The sequence below is a fragment of the Hylobates moloch genome, unplaced genomic scaffold, assembly GCF_009828535.3.
Source record: "Hylobates moloch isolate HMO894 unplaced genomic scaffold, HMol_V3 SCAFFOLD_10, whole genome shotgun sequence".
NCBI classification, from domain to species: Eukaryota; Metazoa; Chordata; class Mammalia; order Primates; family Hylobatidae; genus Hylobates; species Hylobates moloch.
Genome location: NW_026652285.1, coordinates 61,927,111 through 61,954,319, shown reverse-complemented (window position 1 = coordinate 61,954,319; position 27,209 = coordinate 61,927,111). Strand labels below are relative to the sequence as shown.

The 27,209-nt window shown below is 40.0% G+C and overlaps 1 protein-coding gene across 2 annotated transcripts in view; it reads left to right on the top strand.

The window, feature by feature from the left end:
* SHC3 (SHC adaptor protein 3) overlaps positions 1-27,209 on the top strand; it is a 172,717-nt gene that overhangs the window by 45,622 nt on the left and 99,886 nt on the right. For both annotated transcript variants that reach the window (XM_032164473.2, XM_032164472.2), the window contains exon 2: positions 20,391-20,461. In XM_032164473.2, the coding sequence (XP_032020364.1) occupies positions 20,391-20,461 (71 nt within the window). The remainder of the gene's footprint in view (positions 1-20,390; positions 20,462-27,209) is intronic.

Genomic DNA, 27,209 nt, shown 5'->3' with positions numbered 1-27,209 from the left:
CAGATGGTTGTAGATGTGTGGTATTATTTCTGAGAGCTCCATTCTGTTCCATTGGTCTATATGTCTGTTTTGGTACCAGCACCGTGCTGTTTTGGTTACTGTAGCCTTGTAGTATAGCTTGAAGTCAGGTAGCGTGATGCCTCCAGCTTTGTTCTTTTGGCTTAGGATTGTCTTGGCAATGCAGGCTCTTTTTTGGTTCCATATGAACTTTAAAGTAGTTTTTTCTAATTCTGTGAAGAAAGTCATCGGTAGCTTGATGGGGATGGCATTGAATCTATAAATTACCTTGGGCAGTATGGCCATTTTTACGATATTGATTCTTCCTATCCATGAGCATGGAATGTTCTTCCATTTGTTTGTGTCCTCTTTTATTTCATTGAGCAGTGGTTTGTAGTTCTCCTTGAAGAGGTCATTCACATCCCTTGTAAGTTGGATTCCTAGGTATTTTATTCTCTTTGAAGCAATTGTGAATGGGAGTTCACTCATGATTTGGCTCTCTGTTTGTCTGTTAATGGTGTAGAGGAATGCTTGTGATTTTTGCACATTGATTTTGTATCCTGAGACTTTGCTGAAGTTGTTTATCAGCTTAAGGAGATTTTGGGCTGAGATGATGGGGTTTTCTAAATATACAATCATGTCATCTGCAAACACGGACAATTTGACTTCCTCTTTTCCTAATTGAATACACTTTATTTCTCTCTACTGCCTGATTGTCCTGGCCAGAACTTCCAACACTATGTTGAATAGGAGTGGTGAGAGAGGGCATCCCTGTCTTGTGCCAGTTTTCAAAGGGAATGCTTCCAGTTTTTGCCTATTCAGTATGATATTGGCTGTGGGCTTGTCATAAATAGCTCTTATTATTTTGAGATATGTCCCATCAATACCTAGTTTATTGAGAGTTTTTGGCATGAAGGGCTGTTGAATTTTGTTGAAGGCCTTTTCTGCATCTATTGAGATAATCATGTGGTTTTCATCTATGATTCTGTTTATATGATGGATTACATTTATTGATTTGCATATGTTGAACCAGCCTTGCATCCCAGGGATGAAGCCAACTTGATTGTGGTGGATAAGCTTTTTGATGTGCTGCTGGATTCAGTTTGCCAGTATTTTATTGAGGATTTTTGCATTGATGTTCATCAGGGATATTGGTCTAAAATTTTCTTTGTTGTGTCTCTGCCAGGCTTTGGTATCAGGATGATGCTGGCCTCATAAAATGAGTTAGGGAGGATTCCCTCTTTTTCTATTGATTGGAATAGTTTCAGAAGGAATGGTAACAGCTCCTCTTTGTACCTCTGGTAGAATTTGGCTGTGAATCCATCTGGTCCTGGACTTTTTTTGGTTGATAGGTTATTAATTATTGCCTCAATTTCAGAGCCTGTTATTGGTCTGTTCAGGGATTCAACTTCTTCCTGGTTTAGCCTTGGAAGGGTGTGTGTGTCCAGGAATTTGTCAGTTTCTTCTAGATTTTTTAGTTTATTTGAGTAGAGGTGTTTATAGTATTCTCCGATGGTAGTTTGTATTTCTGTGGGATAGGTGGTGATATCCCCTTTATCATTTTTTATTGCATCTATTTGATTCTTCTCTCTTTTCTTCTTTGTTAGTCTTGCTAGTGGTCTATCAATTTTGTTGATCTTTTCAAAAAACCAGCTCCTGGATTCATTGATTCTTTGAAGGGTTTTTTATGTCTCTATCTCCTTCAGTTCTGCTCTGATCTTAGTTATTTCTTGCCTTCTGCTAGCTTTTGAATGTGTTTGCTCTTGCTTCTCTAGTTCTTTTAATTGTGATGTTAGGGTGTCAATTTTAGATCTTTCCTGCTTTCTCTTGTGAGCATTTAGTGCTATAAATTTCCCTCTACACACTGCTTTAAATGTGTCCCAGAGATTCTGGTATGTTGCGTCTTTGTTCTCATTAGTTTCAAAGAGCATCTTTATTTCTGCCTTCATTTTGTTATGTACCCAGTAGTCATTCAGGAGCAGGTTGTTCAGTTTCCATGTAGTTGAGCAGTTTTGAGTGAGTTTCTTAATCCTGAGTTCTAGTTTGATTGCACTGTGGTCTGAGAGACAGTTTGTTATAATTTCTGTTCTTCTACATTTGCCGAGGAGTACTTTAATTCCAACTATGTGGTCAATTTTGCAATCAGTGCTATGTGGTGCTGAGAAGAATGTATATTCTGTTGTTTTGGGGTAGAGAGTTCTGTAGATGTCTATTAGGTCCACTTGGTGCAGAGCTGAGTTCAATTCCTGGATATCGTTGTTAACTTTCTGTCTAGTTGATCTGTCTAATGTTGACAGTGGGGTGATAAAGTCTCCCATTAGTGTGTGGGAGTCTAGTCTCTGTGTAGGTCTCTAAGGACTTGCTTTATAAATGTAGGTGCTCCTGTATTGGGTGCATATATATTTAGGATAGTTGCCTTTTCTTTTTGAATTCATCCCTTTACCATTATGTAATGTCCTTCTTTGTCTCTTTTGATCTTTGTTGGTTTAAAGTCTGTTTTTTGAGAGACTAGGATTGCAACCCCTGCTTTTTGTTTTGTTTTATTTTCCATTTGCTTGGTAGATCTTCCTCCATCTGTTTATTTTGAGTGTGTGTGTCTCTGCAAGAGAGATGGGTCTCCTGAATACAGCACACTGATGGGTCTTGACTCTATCCAATTTGCCAGTCTGTGTCTTTTAATTGGAGCATTTAGCCCATTTACATTTAAGGTTAATACTGTTATGTGTGAATTTGATCCTGTCATTATGATGTTAGCTGGTTATTTTGCTCGTTAGTTGATGCAGTTTCTTCCTAGCATCGATGGTCTTTACAATTTGGCATGTTTTTGCAGTGGCTGGTACCAGTTGTTCCTTTCAATGTTTAGTGCTTCCTTCAGGAGCTCTTGTAAGGCAGGCCTGGTGTTGACAAAGTCTTCAGCATTTGTTTGTCTGTAAAGGGTTTTATTTCTCCTTCACTTATGAAGCTTAGTTTGGCTGGATATGAAATTTGGTATTGAAAATTGTTTTCTTTAAGAATGTTGAATATTGGCCCCCACTCTCTTCTGGCTTGTAGAGTTTCTGCCAAGAGATCAGCTGTTAGTCGATGGGCTTCTCTTTGTGAGTAACCCGACCTTTCTCTCTGGCTTCCCTTAACATATTTTCCATCATTTCGATTTTGGTGAATCTAACAATTATGTATCTTGGAGTTGCTCTTCTCGAGGAGTATCTTTGTGGCATTCTCTGTGTTTCCTGAATTTGAATGTTGGCCTACCTTGCTAGGTTGGGGAAGTTTTCCTGGATAATATCTTGCAGAGTGTTTTCCAACTTGGTTCCCTTCTCCCTGTCACTTTCAGGTACACCAATCAGATGTAGATTTGGTCTTTTCACGTAGTCCCATATTTCTTGGAGGCTTTGTTCATTTCTTTTTACTCTTTTTTCTCTAAACTTCTCTTCTCACTTCATTTCATTAACTTGATCTTCAATCACTGATACCCTTGCTTCCACTTAATCAAATCAGTTACTGAAGCTTGTGCATGTGTCACGTAGTTCTCATGCCCTGGTTTTTAGCTCCATCAGGTCATTTAAGGTCTTCTCTACACTGTTTATTCTAGTTAGCCATTCATCTAATCTTTTTTCAAGATTTTTAGCTTCTTTACGATGGGTTCGAACATCCTCCTTTGGCTCAGAGAAGTTTGTTGTTACTGATCATCTGAAGCCTTCTTTTCTCAACTTGTCTAAGTCATTCTCCATCCAGCTTTGTTCTGTTGCTGGCGAGGAGCTGCATTCCTTTGGAAACAAAGAGGTGCTCTGATTTTTAGAATTTTCAGCTTTTCTGCTCTGGTTTCTCCCCATCTTTGTAGTTTTATCTACCTGTGGCCTTTGATGATGGTGATGTACAGATGGGGTTTTGGTGTGGATATCCTTTCTGTTTGTTAGTTTTCCTTCTAACAGTCAAGACCCTCAGCTGCAGGTCTGTTGGAGTTTGCTGGAGGTCCACTCCAGAACCTGTTTTCCTGAGTATCACCAGCAGAGGCTGAAGAACAGCAAATATTGCAGAACAGCAAATGTTGCTGCCTGATCCTTCCTCTGGAAACTTCGTCTCAGAGGGACACCCACCTGTATGAGGTGTCAGTCGGCCCCTACTAGGAGATGTCTCCCAGTTAGGCTGCTTGGGGGTCAGGGACCCACTTGAGGAGGTAGTCTGTCCATTCTCAGATCTCAAACTCCGTGCTGGGAGAACCACTACTGTCTTCAAAGCTGTCAGACAGGGATGTTTAGGTCTGCAGAAGTTTCTGCTACCTTTTGCTCTGAACAATTTTTAAAAGTCAAAGTAGCAATTTATGACTTTAAAACCATTTAGCAAACCTAATATCTGACCTGTGTAATTTAGACCAAATGTCTAAATTTTGAAGACATTTTAGTTTTACTAATAATCTTTAAAACTGCCTTTATTTCTCAAAGCTTACTAAAGTCATGTGAACCAAAAGGCATTATATTTTTTGTTTTTCTGATAAAATATTTTATTTAAGCTCTTATTATTTTTAAATCAATTAATCAAAGCCCTTTCATATGTAGACATCACACACACAACACATATAAAAACACTGACAGACAGAAGAAGATCCAGTGGTTGTATTTTTCAATTCAATTAAGTTTCTTAATTGGATTACTTGTTTCAGGGTAGAGCCCTTGGAGGAAGAGGGCCAGGAAAGCATGCAGTTTCTACAGCCTAATAAGCAGGCGCAGCTGGAAGGCAAAACAGATCTCAAAAATTAAGGGTCCCATTTTTATACTGGATCCTATATCCTCAAAAAGAGGGAATCAGCCCATCTCCTTTGGGAGTTTTATTTCTCAGTGGGGGGGTGGAGTGGGGACATTGCCATACCTTCTAGGTGACCAAGAGCATACTTCTCTAATACAAACTTGCGAAGAGGCAAGTATCCCCCCATAACTGCCATTAGCTATCCCCCAAAGTGTATTTCCTAACTAATTATTATACACCAAAGCCCTTTCATAATGGAAAGTAATTTCTGACACCCCCCAAAGTCAAAAACATCAGATAACACAATGCAAAACAGAACAGAGCCTCAGATTTTAAGCAGGATCTATCCACTTTTAATTCCTGGGGTTTCATGAGGAAAACAGAGGTTTTTTCCAAAACAGGGTCTGTGGGGCACCTCCTGTTTTTCTCAAGGAGCCCCAGGCTGTTAGAGCTTGAATATCCACTTTAAATTAAGCTGACTTTTAACCATAGCACTGTTTTAAAAAAAATTCTTTTAAATCTCTTATTACCAGATTTCAGCCATGCCAAACTGCCAATATTTCTGGCTTTTGAACTGTACCAAAGGTAACCTCCCAGGTGCTTAGAGAAAGGAAAAATTCAATAAGGGAAGCCAGAAGTTGTTCATCATGGAGGGAAAGAGAATTTAAAAAATGACAAAGGTCACACAGATATCAAACCAGAAAGGACTCATTTCTTAAGCCAGGAATGGAACCCTGAACCCAGGCCACCATTTTGCAAAGAAAACCTTTAGCTACTGAGCTATAGCACTGGGCAGTCTCCATTGCTTTTCCCAGAAGGAGTCTAAAGCAGTGAATTTTGCGCTTGCAAAGGCTTTTAACTGCTTAAGACAATTTTTAGGGCTAACTATGATGTGAATTCCAAAATTCCTGTTCCCTGGATGGCAGAGACTAAGAGAAAGTACCACCACATGATTACAAGGTCAAGCTCCCAAGGACATAACTGACCAGTTTGTTGGGTGATCTTGAACAGCAGGCTTATGGGGTCCTAAGCCCATGTTTATACCAAAGTACCCCTCTTTCATAGCACAAACTACAACAGATTCACGACAGCTTAAGACTAGCCTCGCAAATCCTTTTTCCAATGAATCAAAACTTTATAGAAGAGATAAACGGTGATTTTTATCATTCATTCAGCTGGTTTGCACAGAAAGAAAAAAAGGGAAGGGATAAAAATATTGCCTGCATCAAGGGTGGGGAAAGTGAGGACCCCAGGGAGACCAGAGAAAGACCCACCCATCTCAGAAATGCTGAATCAAGAGTTCAGGAGGCAACTTGTCCATAGCGAAGAGATCTTTTCCAGCAGTTCTATCAGCTCTCAAGTTTCCCCTTTTGGGGTGAAAAAAGCTCCCCAAGTCCCATGATCTTGTACATGCTTAATCCCATCACCCAAGCCATCAGCAAAGAGTGCAAGGCAGATTAATTGAAAGAGAATAGCAGTTAATAGCCTGTGGTACTAAACCCATTCTTAGCAGAGAGAGACTCTACCGAATGGGGCCTCTAACCCACTAAATGTTAGGAAGAACTCTAACCTTCCTAAGTTGGGCCTTGAACCCAAGTTCAGTCACTCATCCTTGCCCTTTATTAAGTGGGGTCTTTAACCCACTTTGTTTTAGGAGAGTCTCTAGCTCCTCTAAGTTGGGTCTCTAACCCTATCTCATACTTTACCCAGGTATGGGCACGCTGCTTACCCATAGTCAGCCAACTGGTGTTGTGTGCAGATGATTTTCCTTTGGGTTAGGGGTCTCTTTAGTATAGTCCCTTCCATGGTTCACAGGAAATATGTTGCCTGAACATGGTCCTGATCCAGACCCCAAGAGAGGGTTCTTGGATCTCGCACAAGAAATAATATGAAGCAAATCCATTGAGTAAAATGAAAGCAAGTTTATTAACAAAGTAAAGGAATAAAAGAATGGCTATTACATAGGCAGAGCAGCCCCAAGAGCTACTGGTTGCCCATTTTTATGGCTATTTTTTGATTATTTGCTAAACAATGGGGAGATAATTCATGAGTTTTCTGGGAAGGAGGTGGGCAGTTCCTGGAACTGAGGGTTCCTTCCCTTTTAAGACCATATAAAGTAAGCTCCTAACATTGCCTGGCATTTGTAAACTGTCATGGCACTGGTGGGAGTGTAGCAGTGAGGACGACCAGAGGTCACTCTCATCACCATCTTGGTTTTGGTGGGTCTTCTTTACTGCAAACTGTTTTATCAGCAAGGTCTTTATGACTTTTATCTTGTGCTGACTTCCTATCTCATCCTGTGACTAAGAATGCCTTAACCTTCTGGGAACGCAGCCTTTTAGGTCTCAGCCTCATTTTACCCAGCTCCTATTCAAGATGGAGTTGCTCTGGTTCAAACGCCTCTGACAATATGGTGTGCCAGGAGCTGTGTGAGATACTTAGACTTTAAATAAATCCAGGAAGTAGACACCACCATCACTATTCTCATTTAAGAAAAATGAGGCTCAAGGAGACTTAACTGAAAAAAAAAACTAATATTAAACAGTTAAAGAACCAAGAGTTGAACTTATCTGGCCTGAACACAACACTGATAAGACAAAGCAAGCTCGGAAATTTAGATGTCTCATACAGGCGGATCTCACACTTGACTGGGCATCAGAATTTCCTGGAAAGCTCGTGGGAGGTTTGGGATTTGTGTTCTTAACAAACTCCTGGTTGATGTTGATGCTGCTGGCCTGAGCACTTGGAGACCCACTGCTGCAGACCCACAGCTCCCATGTAAGTTGTTCCACGGTACCCTTCCTTAAATCCCAGAAGTTTATCTCTAATTCTGGCTTCTGTGTATTTCTTTTGCTGCCCCACGTGTATTTCTTTTGCTGCCCCACATGATGACTTTCTCGGGCATGACTAGTAAATTCTAAGGTCTTTGAATGCAATGCAAGATTTAGTTCCTGCCTACCAGAACATCCTAACAGGTGCAGATACACGTTTATTAATTGAGTGATGAGGGAGATATTCTTTTCCTTTTTTCAGATTTCTTATTTTTTTTTTTTAATTTTACTCTAAGTTCTGGGATACATGTGCTGAATGTGCAGGTTTTGTTACATAGGTAGACATGCACCATGGTGGTTTGCTGCACCTATCTACCTGTCATCTAGGTTTTAAGCCCCGTGTGCATTAGGTATTTGTCCTAACGCTCTCCTTCCCCTTCCTCTCACCCCCCGACAGGCCCTGGTGTGTGATGTTCCCCTCCCTGTGTTCATGTGTTCTCATTGTTCAACTCCCACTTAACAGCGAGAACATGCGGTGTTTGGTTTTCTGTTCCTGTGTTAGTTTGCTGAGGTTGATGGTTTCCAGCTTCATCCATGTCCATGCAAAGGACATAAACTCATTCTTTTTTATGGCTGCATAGTATTCCATGGTGTATATGTGCCACATTTTCTTTATCCAATCTATCATTGATGGGCATTTGGGTTGGTTCCAAGTTTTTGCTATTGTAAATAGTGCTGCAGTAAACACACTTGTGCATGTGTCTTTATAGTAGAATGATTTATAATTCTTTGGATATATACTCAGTAATGGGATTGCTGGGTCAAATGATATTTCTGGTTCTAGATCCTTGAGGAATCGCCACACTCTTCCACAATGGCTGAACTAATTTACACTTCCACCAACAGTGTGAAAGTGTTCCTATTTCTCCACATCCTTGCCAGCATCTGTTGTTTCCAGACTTTTTAATGATTGCCATTCTAACTGGCATGAGATGGTATCTCATTGTGGTTTTGATTTGCATTTCTCTGATGACCAGTGATGATGAGCTTTTATTTTTTCATATGTTTGTTGGCAATGTGGGAGTTTTTATATGTAATTAGGAAACAAACACTTCTATTATTAGCTACAATTGAATGATTGCTTAAATATTTTAAAGTCATTTAAGAGACCCTTTTTGCCGAGGACCAGTTGCCTAAAAGGCAAATTAGTCAGCATACTAGCAATAAAATGTTTGTATTATAATAGATTTTCCGTCAGGTCTAGCATGGATGACATTCCCATTTATGGGCCCTGCTTGGAAGCAACAGGCCTGGGCACACCATGATTCCAAATGGACGTCAGAAGATGGCTCTAATAGACACTGAAGGTAGAAATCACCAGGGTTAATTACCCGTGAATTCTTATAAATTCCTCTGGCCAGGAAAGTTTGGTGGCTGAGAAACAGGAGGATGGAATGATGTGTAGCTCTCTGAAGCTGGGTTTGACTTTGTCAAAAACAAAAAGCAGTAGGTGCTCCAGGCAGTTCTAGTGACACCCCCAGATCTTGACACACTGGCTTGGCTGGGATCACACACCCATCCCTGAGCAATTCCTGAAGCCAGGAGGATGGATTTCAATGATGAACATGGACAAGCCCACCTGAGACTTATCGGAGGAAGAGGGCTTGCTGGTCTCACTGCCTCCCCTTCCCTCTTCCATCTCTCATCAGAATGAGATGACCCTCAAGAGGATCACTGAGGAGGGAGGGTCCAGATAGTTTCTAATTGGAGTCACCAGACATCTGTTGGTTGCCCTGTGAGCAATTCTGATCACACCATGGAAGTCTAATTTTATTAAGCATGGTCTTTTTTGGTGGAAAATCTTTTTATTTTTTTATTATTTGAAGTTGTGCAAGCAATTAGTAAACACGTTCTTGTTACAACATGTTTAAACAAAAACAGAACCACAGGACCAGGTGAAGCTGATTAACCATTGCTTAAGTTGTTAGCAATGGTGGAGAGCCGAAATTGCATCATATAGCCCACGCATGTACAATAGGGAAAAGCTTCAAACTCCTAATTTGTAACATCACCCACCTGGCAGATCGGCTGCATTGGTATCACCTGGGACTAGTTAGCAATGCCATAAAAGCATGACCCACTCCCAGTATGAGGAGTCAGATTTGAGCCTTGCCTCCTATCTCCTTGCCAGTTGACTTGCCATAAAGCCTTTCTTTTCACAAAAGCTGGCGCCATAGTACTGATATCTATGCTGATCGGGAAGCAAGCCTATCCCTTGGTAACAGAAGTATTTAGAGGTAAAAGGCCTCCTTCCCACAATTCCTACTCCTCCACCTGACTTCCCACCCTGGCAGCACCTGCTCCATCCAAGTCTCCTCTCTGCTCACTTGTCTCCAAAGGTTGACTCAGTGAGCCAAATCTTCTCAGGTTCATACCCTTAGGTGGCCCTTTCCCATGAATCTGGCTGACCCCATGACTTGCTTTAACTAATAGAATGTGAAGGGAGTGCTGGTGTCTTTTGGAGAATCTAAGTGTGCATCATTTTAAAAATGGCTGCATTTGGTCTAAAATCCCCAACATTTAATTGAATCCCTAAGCCATAATGGTAGATTTGGAAATAGGTGTTGTCAAGCCTTCTAAAAGTGAATTTCAGGGTATTACCAATAAAGGTTTTTTTTCCATTCAGCCCAATGCATTTGGTAGACAATTTAGATGAGTGGATTGGCCACATGATATGGCAATGACGACAATTTTAAAAATGCATCATTTCTCTGCATTGGCATTCCTGCCAGCTAGTGACATTCCAGGAGCTTTTAGTGAATTAAAGCTTCATTTGCTTGAAGAGGGTAGCAAAGTTACTGACTGCTTCAGAAATAATTATGTGCATGATAGGATAAGAGGACATTTATGCAATGGTGTTGCTGTTCTATCACTGGTATTATTTTCACCAATAATGGTCTGTGTATGAGTGCATGTGAAATGGATTTCCAGGTGTCCAAAACAACATAGAAGCATGGCTCAGAAGATGAAAAAATTTAATAGGGAGTGCTTGTGTTGGGGTATATAGAATTATGGAAGAATTTCAAGAGCATCCCCATGGAGAAAATGAATGTGAATTTATTCTCCAAGGAGAGCCATGACCTAAAAGAAAAAAGCAGTAGTTTCTCATGATGCAAGACTTCCAAATATAGTTAATGATAGTGAAAGTTGGCCAGCTCTTATGGACTACCTCTGTGCAATTGCTGTAATTTATCCTTATGATACACTTCTTCATGTCAAATTTTCTTTTTAGGTTTATAAAGTCTTTAATATCTTTTCCCCCACTACTTTAAATTGTTAGCATTATTTGTTTATAATTCACCATGCTATGCATTTCATCTTTGCATCATTTCCAATACTGGAGGTATAAATTGTGTAAAGACTTTTAGAGAGTTCTAATTCTTTTTATGCATTTTCATGCAAATTTGACTCTACATGAGTGCAGTATCACAACATTGACTTTGTGTGTAAGCATTGTGTGCGTACTTAAAAACATTGAAACTTCCAGCCAGTGCAGTGGCTCACACTTGTAATCCCAGTACTTTGGGAGGCCAAGGTGGGCAGATCTGCTGAGGTCGGGAGTTTGAGACCAGCCTGACCAACATGGAGAAACCCCATCTCTACCAAAAATACAAAATTAGCCAGGCATGGTGGTGCACGCCTATAATCCCAGCTACTCGGGAGCCTGAGGCAGGAGAATCGCTTGAACCCGGGAGGCGGAGGTTGCGGTGAGCTGAGATCGTGCCATTGCACTCTAGCCTGGGCAACAAGAGCGAAACTCCATCTCAAGAAAAAAAAAAAGAAATGGAAACTTCCTCCTTTTTGTACATTTGCATTGGTGAAAGAATTTCTTGATCTCAGTTCTTTGGGTGACTGCATATGTGGTAGTGACCCATCACAGTTTTTGATTGATCTCATTAAAAGACTTAGGTTGTCCATCACAATAGTTCAGATGACAACAGTCATATAAGCTTTAAGAATATCAATATGATTTGTAGGCCCGTAACTTATGCCCATGTAACTGTTGTTAGCATACCTAAGTGTTTATGCTTGCAAAAATATGTATGTTATTATTGCCTACTTTATTGTGTAAAGTGGCCTATGAAGTGTTCAGTGGTTTTTATATTTCTCAAATAAATCCTCTTTTAAAATGTAAATAAATTTCTTTTAAATAATTTTTAATTTTTATTTTAAATAATTTTTAGTTTTAAAAAAATTTTATGTTTATTTTAAATAATTAATTTTTTCCAGAATTATATCTTTGGGATTTTGATCTTTCTGGGATTTTAACATTTGGGGTTATGGCATTCCAGATCGTGTCTCTTGGAATTATGGCCCAGACTCTAAAATTTCACTCTATGTAGGAAAGAAAGTAACAAATATCTTTACGGTTTTATGCACTTACACATGAATAGAGTTCTACAAATAAAGTTAGTGGGTCAGAGGGCAAGTGCATCTTGTATATCCATAGATACTTCCATATAGTCTTCCAAGAAGGCTTCATCAAAGTACATTTGCTTGAAGAATATGTGAGAAGGCACATTTTCCTGTGTTCTCACCAAATTTGACCATTCTTCTGGGTGAAAAATTCTATCTTTTTCAGTGTTAATTTTAATTTCTCAGATTACTAGTCTTTACAGATGCATATTGGCCAACTGCCTTTCTTCTGTAAATTTCCTTTTTGTACCCTTTGCCTATTTTTTTCTATGGAGTTGATGGGCTGACTTAATGACTCACAGAAACTCTCTGAGTACCCTGGATATTCAAGTTTTTGTTTAATTTATTACATTTTTCTCAGTCTTTCACTTGCGTTTTCATGCTACCTATGTCATTTGCTTTGTTTTACAAAAACTATTGATTTTCATGAGTTCACTTACGGCCTTTGAGTTTTAGGTCTTGTTATAAAAATATTATTCTCTAGTTTCTTATAATGCTTTTATATCTTGTTTCTTAGGTTTGGCTCTTTAACCATTTTAGCCTTTATATTTGTGTATGGGGCATGCTGGACATGCTGGGGAGAATATCCCATTCTACACCACAGTAACACATGCCGTACACAACCTTGCACAATGGCACTGGGCTAGGCTGGGTTGCTCCATGGATTCTCTTCTTAATGTACTAGCTAATCACAGCATCACCTTATGGCTCATCTTTTGTTCAGTGGTTCCCATGGATATGTGTGCTCTTTCTCCTGGACTGTCTTCTAATTCCTTGTATGACTCGCCTGTTCCCACATTATTTTCACCAGTTCCTTTTTATCTTCTTCAGAAATTTGTTTGTGTTCTTAAGGATCATCTTTTATTATATATGCTTTAGAATTAATTTCCCATGTTCTGGGGGAAAAGTGCTGTTGGAACTTAATTGTCATTACAGTCAAATTGTAGATTAATTTGGGGAAGAATTGGCATGTTTTCTATTGAATCTTCCAATCCAGAAAGCATGGCATGTCTTTCCACATAAGCAGGTTTTCTTTTATTCATTCATCTTTCATTAAAGTTTTCTTCAATTTGATTTTATACATTTCTCATTAAATTCATTTTATGTTTTTTCTTTCTTGCTATTGTAAACAAGATATTTCCCCACATTAAACGCCTGTTTTCTTTTGCTAGCATTTGTCTGATATAGAATATGTTTTATGTATCTAGTATTTCCTTTGTCTTCTTTTCATCACTTTGTTTAACCGATACATATTTTTAACCAGTGTGAAGGGCTTTGACTTTTAATTGGCAGGTTTGATGCACTTATGGTTATTGTAATTACTGAGGTATTGGGAACTATTACTGATGTTTATACTTTATCTTTGCCTTTCATCTGTGCATATTCTATTTGTATCCCTTCTTTTTCCTGGCTGGGCTATTTTTGTTTCTTTTGTTCTGTAGTAGTTTGAAGGTCTCTTATTCTATTCTTATTTTTACAGTGGTATATAATTTTTTACACACATATATAAACATAATTTTTTACTGCTACCTAGAACTAATCAGTTCCGGATCTACCTCCACAAAACTGAACAGTGCTTGGCATGCTTTACCTTTTCTTCTCCCACCTCTCCTTGCCATCGTTCCCTTACCATCCATATTTAGATCTCCTGAGATACTAGTTTCTGATCATTGTAAAAAACACATATTTAAAGTTACGCATCAATAATTATTAAGGCATAAGGTGTATCTGTAACTTTTACTGATTCTTTTATCATCATTGTTTCTTGCAGCCCACATCCTCCTCTTCTTTGTATTCATTGTTTTTCTGGAATAATTCCTTCGGAGTGTCTGTGGGTGGTTAACTTTCTGAGTCCTCGCTTTGCCCTCCTACTGGGATGCTAGTTTGGGTGCATATAAGATTCTTGGCTCAATATTTCTATTCTTCAGACTTTTGATGATGTTATTTGTCTTCATGTATTTGGTGCTGAAAGAGAACATTAACATTATTCCACACCTCCTTCCTTTTTAAGTAAACTTTTTTTTTTTTTCCTACTCCTCAAAAACTTTTAGAATGTTTCTCTCTTGATCTGTGTGTCTGAAATTAGGCAACTGTGGTCCATGAGTGCATCTTTCTTTGCATTTCTCCTGGGAGCCGTGAAAATGTGACCACCCCTGTCTCTAACACTAAACATTTTGTTTTGCTGATATTTGAATATTTCTTTTCTTCTTTTTACGATTTTCTTTTTCTGGAATTCCTATGAGGCAGATGGATCTAAACTCTAACACTTTACATTTCCATTTGTGTTTCAGTCTTTTTGGCACTAGGAGATTTTCTGGGCTCCATTGTTCAGCTTTCATAATCCCGTTTTGTACATCTCTGGAGCCCACTGCTTGAGTTTTCTCTTTTTACCCTAAGTCAATAGATTTTGTCTCTGTTAGCAAAAAAAAAATAGGTAGAGACGGAATGTAAAAAATTGAACTCTCACTCCCAGTGGTGACCAACGCTTTAAAAAAAAAGTGCCGGCCGGGCGCGGTGGCTCACGCTTGTAATCCCAGCACTTTGGAAGGCCGAGGCGGGCGGATCACGAGGTCAGGAGATCGAGACCACGGTGAAACCCCGTCTCTACTAAAAATACAAAAAATTAGCCGGGCGTGGTGGCGGGCGCCTGTAGTCCCAGCTACTCGGAGAGGCTGAGGCAGGAGAATGGCGTGAACCCGGGAGGCGGAGCTTGCAGTGAGCCGAGATTGCGCCACTGCACTCCAGCCTGGGCGACAGAGCGAGACTCCGTCTCAAAAAAAAAAAAAAAAAAAAAGTGCCTTGGAATACAATGTAGAAGAAAAGTATAGACGGTAATATGAAATTTCAATCAGAATCTACATCATTTTTGAGGGGTAAGGAAACTTCACAAAATGATTTTAAATCTCTTCAGAAAAAATACATACAAGAGACAGCAGTTGACAAATGAAGAGAATAGAATTCAGGTAAAAGTCCACACAGAAATAGGTATTTAATATACTGTCAAGTTGGCACCTCAGTTCAGGAAGAAATGGATGACTTATTAAATAAATAGTATGAACATGAGTGACAGTCCATCTGGCAGCTAAATATCATAACTCTTCCCATATCCTATGTAGACAAATGCATTCCGAATGAATTGAAAAGCTAAATGAAAAACATTAAATAAAACAAATGAATGCATCAATAATAAATATTATTAAAATAAAGTTAGAAGAATATTAGTAAGAAATTAAGGTTAAGAAGACCTTCTTAAGCAAAACAAGACTCTCAGAAGCCATCTAGAAAATGACCAACATATATGATTATTGTAATTACTACAGTCATAATTTTTTTTTTCCCAAAATACCTCTAACAACTGAAAGCAATAATTTTTGTCAGATAAAATGTAGATGCTACCAAAAGAAAAATGATTGAATAAGAAGTTAACATCAATTAATCTAAAAGAAAAAGATAAATAACTGAATTGAAAACTGGGCAGAAAGATATGAACAATCAAATAACAGAAAAAGAAATGCAAATGGCCAATAAGCATGTGAGAAAAATCACCTTATTAGATTTGAGGGAAATTCAAACTAAAACAGAATGAGTTACTTTTGCTCATCCTTGGCAAAGATTCAAAAGATTGACACTGCAGTACTGAGAAGGACAGAGACCACTATGCTTGCTTATGCTGGGTGATGAGAAGACAAATTGCTGCACATCCTTGAGAGGGCAATTCAGGTCTGCGACGTTGATGCTGGTATTCACATTCACTGCAAAGGTGGTGTTGCTGGTAATATAACTCCAAGAAATTAGGCCCAGGCTACACATAACTCTGTAAAAGAAGTGGTGGTATTTACATAATTCTGTGACTATATGTTAGTGGGTGGTAACCACATCACTCTTCAATGTACATTGTGATATTTACATAAATCTGCAACCTCGGTTGTGATCTTAACATAACCCTATGACAGAGGAGCAGGGCATCATCCCGAAAATCTGTGATGCTGATTATGGTCATATTTACATAACTCTGCAATGTTGATTGTTATTCATGTGATAGTGGTGACGGTGGCATTTCCTTGATTCTGTGCTGGTGGATGTGGTACAAACAACACTCTGTTATGGTGTCGGTGGTACTTACATAACTGTAGTATTGTCATGGTATCCACATAATTCTGCCATGTTGTTCATGGTATTCATTTCACCTTGTGACATTGATGGAGGTATTCACATAATTCTGTGATGTTGTTGGTGATATTTACATAACTCAGTGATACTGCTCACGGTATTCACATAGCTGTGACATGGGAGGTCATAGTATTCATATAACTGAGTGTTGATATTGACATAGTTTTGCATCATTGTTTATGGTGCTAACATAACTGTGACATGGTAGGTCATAGTATTCATATAACTCTGAGTGTTGGCATTGACAATTTTGGATCCTTGTTTATGGGGTTCACATAACTGTGATGCCAGTTGTGGTTTTCACATCTGTTGGTGTTGTGGTGTTGGTGTTTGTGGTATTCACATATTTCTGCAGCTTTGGTTGTGGTATCCACACAACTCTGTGGCATTAGCCACAATATCCATAAACTCTGGCGGTGGTGGTGGTTGTACTCACATAACTCTGTGACAGTGGTGGTGGTGTATCCACATCACTCTGTGATGTTGGTTGTATTCACATAACACCATGATGGTGGTCACAGACTGCAAAGTTTGTCATGGTGTTCACATAACTCTGCAAAGTTTGTTGTGGTGTTGACATAATTATGCAACACTGTGGTACTGTTAGTCTCATAACATGGTGACATTGCTGTTGGTGATGTTTATGTAATTCTCCACTCATGGTTGTGGTATTTACATGACTGCAATATTGGAGTTGATGGTGGTGTTCACATAACTGAAATTTGTCGTAATAGTCCCATACTGCAACCTTCATCACAGTATCACGTAATTTTGCAACATCGATGGTGGTACACACATAACTGTGCTATGGTTCTGCTGCTGATAGTCACATAATTGTGACATTAATTGTGGCACTTGCCTAACACTGTGACATTGGTGGTGGTGGTATTTACATATTTCTGCAATGTTTGTGGTGCTATTCACATAACTGTGATATTGATCATTGTATTCACATAGTTCTGTGATGATGGTGGTGGTTGTGTTACTCTAAGTGCAAGAGTGGTGGTTGTATTCAGGTAAATCTGTGATATTGTCATTGCTGTTCATGTGACACTGTAGTGTTGTTGCTGGTGGTCATATAACTCAATGACATTACTCATGGTGTTTACACAATCTTTTGAAAGTGGTCCTGGTATTTGCATGACTCTGCAATGCTGGTGGTAGTAGGGTTGACATGCACTGTGCAGTTCATCATGATGTGCATGCAACTCAAAGATGATTGCCGTGGTATTCACAGAACTGAGATTCATCATGGTGTTAACATAATTATGCATTGCTGCTGCTGGTATGCACATGGCACTGTGACATTGCTGATGGTGGTATTTACATAATTCTGTATTGGTGGCAGTGGTATTCACATGAACCCACGACATTTGCCATGATAGTCACACAATTTTGCAGCATTGGCGGTTGTGGTATTTATAATATCTCTGACAGTGAACGTGGTGTTCCCATAACTCCCTTGCTGGTTATGGAATTCACATAATTTTGCATCATTGTTGTTGGTGGTATTCATGTAGCTCTGTGGTGTTGGTTATGGCGGTATTCACAATATTCTGTGATATTGGTCATGGTTGTAAACAGATAACTCTGCAAAGTTGGCTGTGTCATTCCAATAAATCTGTGAAGTTATTAGTGGTGGCACTGACATGACTCTGCAATGACAGAGAAGACAGTACTCATCTAACTCTGAGATATCAGTCAGGTTATTCGTATATTCTGTGAAGTTGATGCAGGTGGTACTCTACTCTGGTGGTCATGATATTCATATAACTGTGATGGTGGTCATGGTATTCAAATAACCCTGTGACTTGGTTGTGCGAGTCACATAACCCTGTGATGGTAGTGTTGGTGGTATTCCCATAACTGTATCATTGGTTGCCTATTCACATAGCTCTGTCATGTTGAACATGGCATTCATATCACGCTGCGACATCAATGGTAGTGGTATTCACCTAACTTTATGATACTGGTGGGGATTATATTCACATAACTGCAGTGTTGCTGCTGGTGGTAGTCTTACAAACATGTAATGTTGGATGAGGTTGCAAATCATAACTCTGCAACAATGGTGGGGGTATTTATATAACTCTGCAACATTGGTCATAGTTTTCACTTAACTCTGTAATAATGGAGTATTTGCATAATTCTGTGACTCTAGTCATGTTATTTATATAAATATACTCACCACCTAGCATCCACAGAGTGGTTTCAGGACCCTCTAGGATACCAAAATCCATAGATGCTCAGATCTCTTATATAATATGGTGTAGTATTTACATGTAGCCTGTGCACAGCCTCCTTTATATTTTGAATCCTCTCTAGATTATTTATTATACCTAATATAATATAAATGTTATGTAAATAGTTGTTATTATATTGTTTATTTGCATTACTTTTATTGTTTTTTTTCTATTTTCAATCCACAGTTTGTTGAATCTGTGAATGTGGGACCGGCACACATTTAGGGCTGACTGTATACGTCCATGGTGGGGCAGATATTTACACAACTCTGTAATGATGGTGGTAGTGTTAACATAACTCTGAATTGTTCATAGTTTTCAAATAACTCTATGGCATTGGCATGATATTTACATAATTCCACAATGATAGTGGTGGCATTCGCATAACTCTGCCACGTTGGTTTTTTTGTGGTGTCTTCATAATTCTCATAATTCTGGAACAGCATGGTGGTAGTGGTATTCCCATATTCCCACAATTCTATGACATTTATGTTCATGGTATTCACATAACTCTGTTGTCAGTTGTGGTATTCATATAACTTTGTGACATAGGTCGTGGTTTTCAAGTACCTCTGCAATGGTGGCTCTGGTATTTGGATAATTCTGTGGCTTTGATGCTGGTGGTATTCATATAACTCTGTGACATTGGTCCTATTATTCACATGAACCTGTGATGTTGGTTGTTGTAATCACATAACTCTGCAATGTTGATGGTAGCCTAATTCACATTTCTCTGTGACATTGGTCATGGAATTCACATAACTGTGATGGTAGTGGTGCTATTCAAATATCTGCCTTGGTAGTGGTATTCTCTTAATGCTGCCACAGTGGTTGAGGTATTCAAGTAATTCCATGATGATGTTTTTGTGGTAGTCATATAACTCTAATGGTGTTAGGTATGGTAATCCCCTGAGTCTGCAAAGTTTGTTGTGGCCTTCACATATCTTAGTGACAATAGTGATATTGGTGCTGGTGCAATGGTGGGAGTAATAATCACATTTATAGGTGTACAGACAGGCTCAGATAAATTTAAAGGTTTATAAGAAGATATGACAAAGCCAGCCTCCAATTCACATTTTCTAAATAATTCAAATGCAGTTTTTTCTTTTTTTCTTTTCTTTTTTTTTTTTGAGACGGAGCCTTGCTCTGTCGCCCAGGCTGGAGTGCAGTGGCACGATCTCAACTCACTAAATGCAGTTTTTTCTGTACCATACCATGAGATCTCCTTCTGCTAAATCTAAGGCATTTATCTAAAACATCTGTATCTTCAAACTCCCCAAGGGCTTTGGAACATAACTATTGGATCTAGTTCTTTATCCATAACTTTAGCTATGTCCATATACTTACACATATACATTTTCATGTGTGAAACTGATCAAAATTTAGCTATGCATTTAGATGTACAAATCTGAGCTTCTAAAAATTTGTGATCATGCAGAAGATCTAGTAAACCAAAGTAAATCACCTTTGAGGGTAATCTATAGTTCATAGAACCCAAAATATGTTTACCAGATAATGACATTTAATGTTGATGAAAATGTTGGTCATATCATGTTTTCATTCTTTCTCTAAAAATTGTAAACCTGTAGAAGCCTCGTAAAAGACTAGAAATGCAATGTTGAGGTCTGGATGATGGTTTCATGGCAAATATATGTTTAAACGATCATTGAATTAAACATTTAAGATCCCTGGATTTCACAGTATGTAAGTTATACTTCCATAAAAGCTTTAAAAAGTGTACATCCAAATAAGATGAAAATACTAACAGGTTTTAGAAAAATCCAGTGTAGTGCCAATCTAACCACTCACGATATTTTCTTGTGGCTGTGAGTTATTGCTTTTATAGAAACAAAACAAAGCCTCACCCTAGAATTTAAAGTTAAAATGTGATTTAAGAAGTGTGTATGGCTCCCAAAAATGCCCTTGTATAGTTAGGAGTTGTCTCTTTATCTCAAATCTCAGGGCTCACGATTTACATTTTTTCCCCTTGCAGTACTTGGGGTGCATTGAAGTTCTGCGCTCAATGAGGTCTCTTGACTTCAGTACAAGAACACAAATTACCAGGTAAGCCCTCTTGAAAATGGACTCCTGTGATTTTACTTCAGAAGGAAGGATCTCAGAGGTTAACAGCTGACACATTTTTAGAAGAAAAGACCGGCCCTTGGAGGGTTAGTGGCTGGTGACAGTGAGTCAGGACTGTCCTCATCTCAAGACATGTGCTTGTTCGTCCATGTTTGCGATGTATATCTCTCAACCAAAGTACCTTGAAGGACACTCTGCCCTTGCACGCTCTTTTTATAATTTAGCTGCAGACATATGGAGCAGCTGAGTATTTATGTTTGTTTCTTTAATGTGTGAAACTCTAACACAAGATTGGTATTTTAAAATGTACTGAACCATGTTCTTTTTAAAAAAGAAAATCAAGATGTCAAGAGAGACTTTCCAGCAGTATACACAGAGAGTAAGATGCATAGAATTGGAAGCAGAAACAGCCATGGGAGTAGGTCATTCAGCAAGCAGACCAATTATTTAAGGTGTCTGTGACTTTGAACAGGTTTTATATATTCTCCACCACCAAGTAGAATCAAAGCTTCTTGGGGGGCAGTATTTAAGTACTGTTTTTTTTAAAAATAAAATCTTATACTCTAGTATAGCTCCTAGTAGAGTTTACACCTTTAGAAAAATGCCAGTTTCAAGCCAGCTTGAAGAGGAGAACTGGAAAGCTAGGACAGAGTCCGTGAAACTGCTACATTTCTGTGGTCAAGGAGCTTAGGTTGCTTTGGCACTTATGCAGTAGCTTAATTTAAATAGTGACCTCAGAAAATGCCTCATATTTACTTTATTCAAATCATTCTATTGTATATGTTTGGATTAGCATGCCAAGTCTAAAGATTGAGCTTTAGAAAGCAACTGGTTGTAGTCATTAGCTGCTAAGAAACATACACACCTCAATTCTGTTGTAAGTACCATAGTAATACCTCTTCCTCCTCGCTGAAGAAATTCATGGTCAGAGAGTTAATGTTTTGTTTTTTTTTTCTCTTTCCTAAGTGCCTTGAGACATGTAAGTTGTGAATGTACCAACATCATTAATCTACCTGAAGGAAAGAATCCACCTCCACATATTTGTAGAAAATGGTTTATGAACATTTCAAAGACAATGGAATGGTGTTTTGAATAGACAGCACTGTGGTTAAAAGAAAAGCTTGAGTGTTTCTTAGTCAGTCATTTATTCACCTTACTCATGAAAAGGTATGCCAGTGGCATCATGGTGGGCAGAACACTGTGCCAGTGACTGGAGGAATATGGGAACTGTGTGAAATTGGTCATGTTCTTCTGTGTGGTGATTGTTTTTAAAGGAATGACAGTCAATTGGGAGAGAACTGTCAACCATTCCTACTGGGTTTCCTTTCTAGATGCTAGAATTTCTGAGGTGATTTCATGCCATTTTAGTTCTCCTGATGTGATTATTAAGCATCTACTGCTGATTGTGCACACACAACACACTGGATAACGTGGCTGTCTGGCTTTGCTAGGCCTCTCAGTGTTGGAGAAAGGTGTATACATAAATGATTGAGGGGTGTTTGAGGGGCACAGAACAAGTCCTGCTCCTTGGGGTAGTGGTGGGGTGGGGGAACAAGTGAATAATTCCAGTTTTCTCTTTGATGAGGGTACAACTCCTGGAACTCTCTGGGGTAGAACCCAAATGGGCAGAAGTAATAATAACATTGTAGAAGAAAGCAGTTGGAACAGACATTGATGGGTTTGGAGGTTTTGATGTCTTTCTTCGATCCCATTCCATTTAGATTTTCGGGAAGGTGAAGCAGCATAATGGGACAAGTGGAGCATGATTCTTGTCCTTAAGAAATTTGGTGTTGAATTCTAATTGTGCCAGAATTGCCTTGGGTTTTATTAGACCTCTTGAAAGCTAAATTTGCTTGTCTCCAAGATGCTTTCTGTCTCTTGCATCATTTTTAGCACGTGACATGTTTCTTACTTTAGCTAATAGCTGGAGGTCACTCAAAGGAAACAATTTGACAAATCAACTTCAGAATAAGCCCTTTGCATCCAGTTGAAGAATACACAGCAATGTCTTGTAGATGTAGCACACTGTGGAGCTTTTAAGGTCTCCGTGGTAACTAAGGGTTAAACATACCTGTGATTAAACTCCACTGCCATGGTTTACTTTATATACTAAAGAAATTCTTGGAAGTTTATAGGGAAATCTAATGTCCTAATTAAGTTATATTATACAGGCACCAGGAAAACTGGTTTCCAAAGGCACTCCAGTCACACCTTTTATGAAAAAATGTTTTTATAAGCAGATAATTAATCCCTACTTATATGTTTAATTTAAAATTTTGCACCTATGGCTGGGCTTCACTCCCAGCATTTCACTTTGTATACACAAATGTGAGGACTCCACTTCAGAATTGAGGTGATTTGAAAACTCCCCAGGAATATGTATAAAATCTTCTCAGTTTGAAAGCCAAGTCAAACTTGTGAAAGGAAAACATCTTTCTTTTGGAAAGGTGTTTCCTTTTTGTTCTTTTTCAGTGTATTGGCTGGGTTCTGAGGAGACATTTATCACTCATGTCAGTGTGTGTGTATATTGCAGTTCAGAGTGTTACCTGCTTACCTTAATAAAACAATGAGGCATAGGTATAAATGAAGGAACATGCGGATCAGCCATCAGTGCATGAGTGGACTGAATGCTATGAAATTGCATACTTTTCTGTTGGATGTTTCATGGGAGAGACTTTGCTTAGAAGTTAGCTGAGTAATCATGTGATCTTGGTATAAGTGTTAAGCATTCAGTATGGCTTTGAGTCTGAACAAAAGAGCAAACAAGCCCTGGTGTGATGAAGAAGGGAGCAGGAGCCTGGAGATGCCTGAAGATGTTGGTGAGAATCACAACCTGGTGTGCATGGGGGTGGTCTCCTCACCAACCCTTGGCACAGTGGGTTTCATCTTCACCTTGAAGGAGAGCAGGCCAGACAAGACCTCAGCACAGCTTTGCAACTGTGTCCACCCTCTCTTCTCTTCTAAGAGTTCACTTGGAAGGCTTGGCAATACTCAGCTCTCACGTCACTTCTGGCTTCCAACATTCTATAAATGCTCTCAGAAAACAAAAGTCCAAGGTAAAAACTTTCACCACACAATCCTTTCACTCCATCATGTCTCTGAGCATCCTTATACATGTGCCTTCCATCCCAATTCTATGTATGTATTCTGTGGGCATGAGCCTGAGTGTGCACCGTTGCTGGACTTCCTGAAAGGGAGGGGCCAACCAGACTGCATGCTGGGCACCATGACCCGAGGGAGGGACCTCCTTCACCCATGCATCCTCTGTGAACCCTCTATCTCTCTCTTCAGACATTTCTGGGTTGCATGGACATTTAATCACAAGTTCATTTGGGGATGGAAACAATGCATATTGTGCAGTATTAAGACAGGCTGCATTTACTAACAAGATATTTGTGTTGCTTGTAGAGGATTTCCTATCCCCAGGACCTGGCCCAAGCTGAGAGAAGCTGTGTGGAGTGGAAGATGGACATTGAGGAAGAAGGGCAGGTAAGGTCAGGCCTCCTTGGAACCTCTGAGAAGTCGAGGAATGCTTTGAAGTTTCCATTACACCTGCCCAGTTAAATGATGTGTATTCCCAGATGTAGGGCAGTGGGATCTGAATATTTTTTGTTCAGATTTTGTGGTAATAATTTCTTTGAGAGTGGGTAGCATGAACTCTACTAAGTGGGCATGAATTGGCGGCAGCTGTTCTATGCTAATGAAGGGCATCCTGTTAGTGTTAGGGTGACTTTCTCATTTTTGCAAACACTGGGATGTAACTCTGAAGAGTCCCATATTTGGAAATCCATTGTATAAACCATGCTAAGATATTTTTACAACTGGTGCAGAGTATAGAAAACAAAGTAGACTTTTACTCATGGGCTTCCTTAGATCTGATAAGAAATCTTATCCATAGATTAGATTTCAATTAATCTTCAATTAGACTTTAGTCATGCATCAGGGATAGGTGTGTATGTGTGTGTGTGTGTGTGTGTGTGTGTGTGTGTGTGTACATGTATATGCATTTTTTTTGAGACAGTGTTTCACTCCTGTCGTCCAGCCTGGAATGCAATGGTGCAATCTTGGCTCACTGCAACCTCTGCCTCCCAGGCTCAAGTGATCCTCCCACCTCAGCCTCCTGAGTAGCTGGGACCACAGGTGCATGCCACCATGTCCAGCAAATTTTTATATATATATATTTTTGGTAGAGGTGGGGTTTTGCCATGTTGGCCATGCTGGTCTCTAACTCCTGGGCTCAAGTGATCCATTTGCCTTGGCCTCCCAAAGTGCTGGGATTACAGGCATGAGCCACCGTGTCTGGTCAGGGATAGGTTCTGAGAGATGCGTCATTAGACAATTTTGTCATTGTGCGAACATCGTCGAGTGCACTTAGGCTAGATGCTCTAACCTACTGCACACCAAGGCTATATAGCATAGCCTATTGCTCCTAGGCTACAAACTTGCACTGCATATGTGACTGTACCAAATTCTGTAAGCAATCAGAACACAATGGTAAGTATTTGTGTATCTGTCATATCTAAGCATAGAAAAGGTAGAGTAAAAATACACTATTATAATCTTATGGGACCACCTTGATATAGTCGGCTCATCATTGACTGAAATGTTTATGTGGTACATGTACTTGATTATGATATTTCAGAATTCCCTTTTCACTGCAAAATAAACACCTTTAATGTTGATTTAAATTAAACATGCCAGGGAAAGGGAAAGGAGTGAATCTATTTTTGTAGATTCTCTGAGGCTGGTTGAATCTCGGAATTAGAACAGAGAGCAGTCATGTGAATTCCCCCCCCCCCCCCCCCCACCCCCAACCCTGATCCTTGTGCATTTGGGTGGTGCAGAATGGCTAGCTTTTGGATTTTAGCCTTACAGGCTCTTACTAAATGTGCTTATTCTAAACATGTTTCATGGCCAAACCTCTCTCAGCCTGCACCTGCAGAGGGGTGAGGCCTGGCAGGAAGGAGTTGATGCTGTCTTGGTTTAGGGTCCTTTCTGAAAACACCAGCTTGCCTGTGTGCACGTGCATCCTGCCTTTGGAATAAAGTAGGCTGGATACCTCCACTTCACTTCTGCACTATTACTCTGATTTTAACACCAGCTAGAATAATATTTTACCCTCATGTCAGCTTCATGGGCATTTGTGTGCAAAAATGCATTAGACATAGGGGTACAGGGATTATGAGTCCTCAGGGACCACAACCCAGGAAAGAAGCCCAGAGTCACAGGGCAAGGGGCCACATACTCACTGCAGTCATGGGATACTACCCCAGAAACATGGAAGAGGGTCCCTGCGGGCCTGGGAGACTTCCCAGAGGAGGGAGGGAGCATTTAAGCCAGAGTGAATTCTCCTCCAACAATATGGCAGGTGTACAACTTGGGCCAAGTTCTCCAGCCAGCCCATCAGGGTGACTGGAGTGTAGGTGGTCACTCCTGACAGTCCCTTAGCTGGTCCAACTCTGTGCAGCAGTTCTAATGCTTGCCAAAGAGTAGGGACCTGTCAGGCTCAGCAAAGGACCATGGAGACAGTCTGCACCCATTAGGCTGGAGCCTTCCTGCCATTAGAACACCAGCAGAGCCCTGAAACAGGGATTGGGGCTCTGCTTCCTCCAGGCCTCATTCTGCTCTATTTTCATGTTCAGTCCCTCAACCATAATGCATCTAGTAGGTTTATTTTCATTTGTGAAGTTAAACAGACATCACTGTGGAAATGTCTGATCCAGCTGTGGTGCAGGGAAGGGACCCACAAGCCGTTTTCTTAGTTAGACCGAAGGTGTCTTCAGTTGCATTCCCCCAGCAGCCCCTGAGACTTGGTGCCAGGAGGCTATTTGGGAGGATACCTAGGGAGCAGTGGCAGGGGTGGGCACAGCCAGTGGGAAGGGAAACCACCCCCAGAACCATTTGGAGCAGGGTCCTGCTGTGGGCACTGGGCCCTTTGGGGAAGCGTGTAGGAACTGGGGAAGCTAGGATGTCTGCTCACCAACTGCCTCCCCTCACTGTTGAAGGACAGTCCCCTGCTCCTCCAGGCTGCCCTGTGTGGGCTGAGAAAGCTGGAGAAGCCACCACTAAGGGGTGGAGACCAGGTGCAGGCACTCCCAGGAGCATGGCAGCATTTACAGGACTGTCCATGTGGCTCAGAATGTCAGGGCCTGCCAGGCGACAGTGCTGGCTGGAGCCACACAGTGTCAGAGCACTTGGCTCCCATGTCTGACTCTCTAAATTAGACTTTTTGGTTGAGGTGCCTCTGAACAGCTGCCTGGTCCAGTCTTTGGACAGCAAACTCCTGACCCCTTGGAGCAGAGCCTGTTGATGTAGGGTGAGCTTCCTACTCTAGGGGGTGAGGAAAGGGTTCCTGGTTACTAGCCCACACTAATACTCAGCAGAGACATTCATTCCACCAATGAGATTGACCTCTCTAGGGCTGGGGTCCTCATCCAGAGAATAGGGATGACACCCCTGCTTTGAGGCTTGTTGAGAGACATAGAAATGAGACCTGAAAGTGCTGTGGCTGCACCTGGCACATAGTAGATGTTCAATAAATCTGCACAGGGTTATTACCATGAATATCCTTTTGCTACTCACTCCTGATAAAATTCTGTGTATAATAATATCAATTGCTGATTGGTATTGTTATTATTAATATCAACCAATTCAATCCAGCGTGTTTTCTCTAACTGAAGGGAAAGATTGGTTTGATGCAACAAACTGAAGTTATTGAAAATATGTGGTG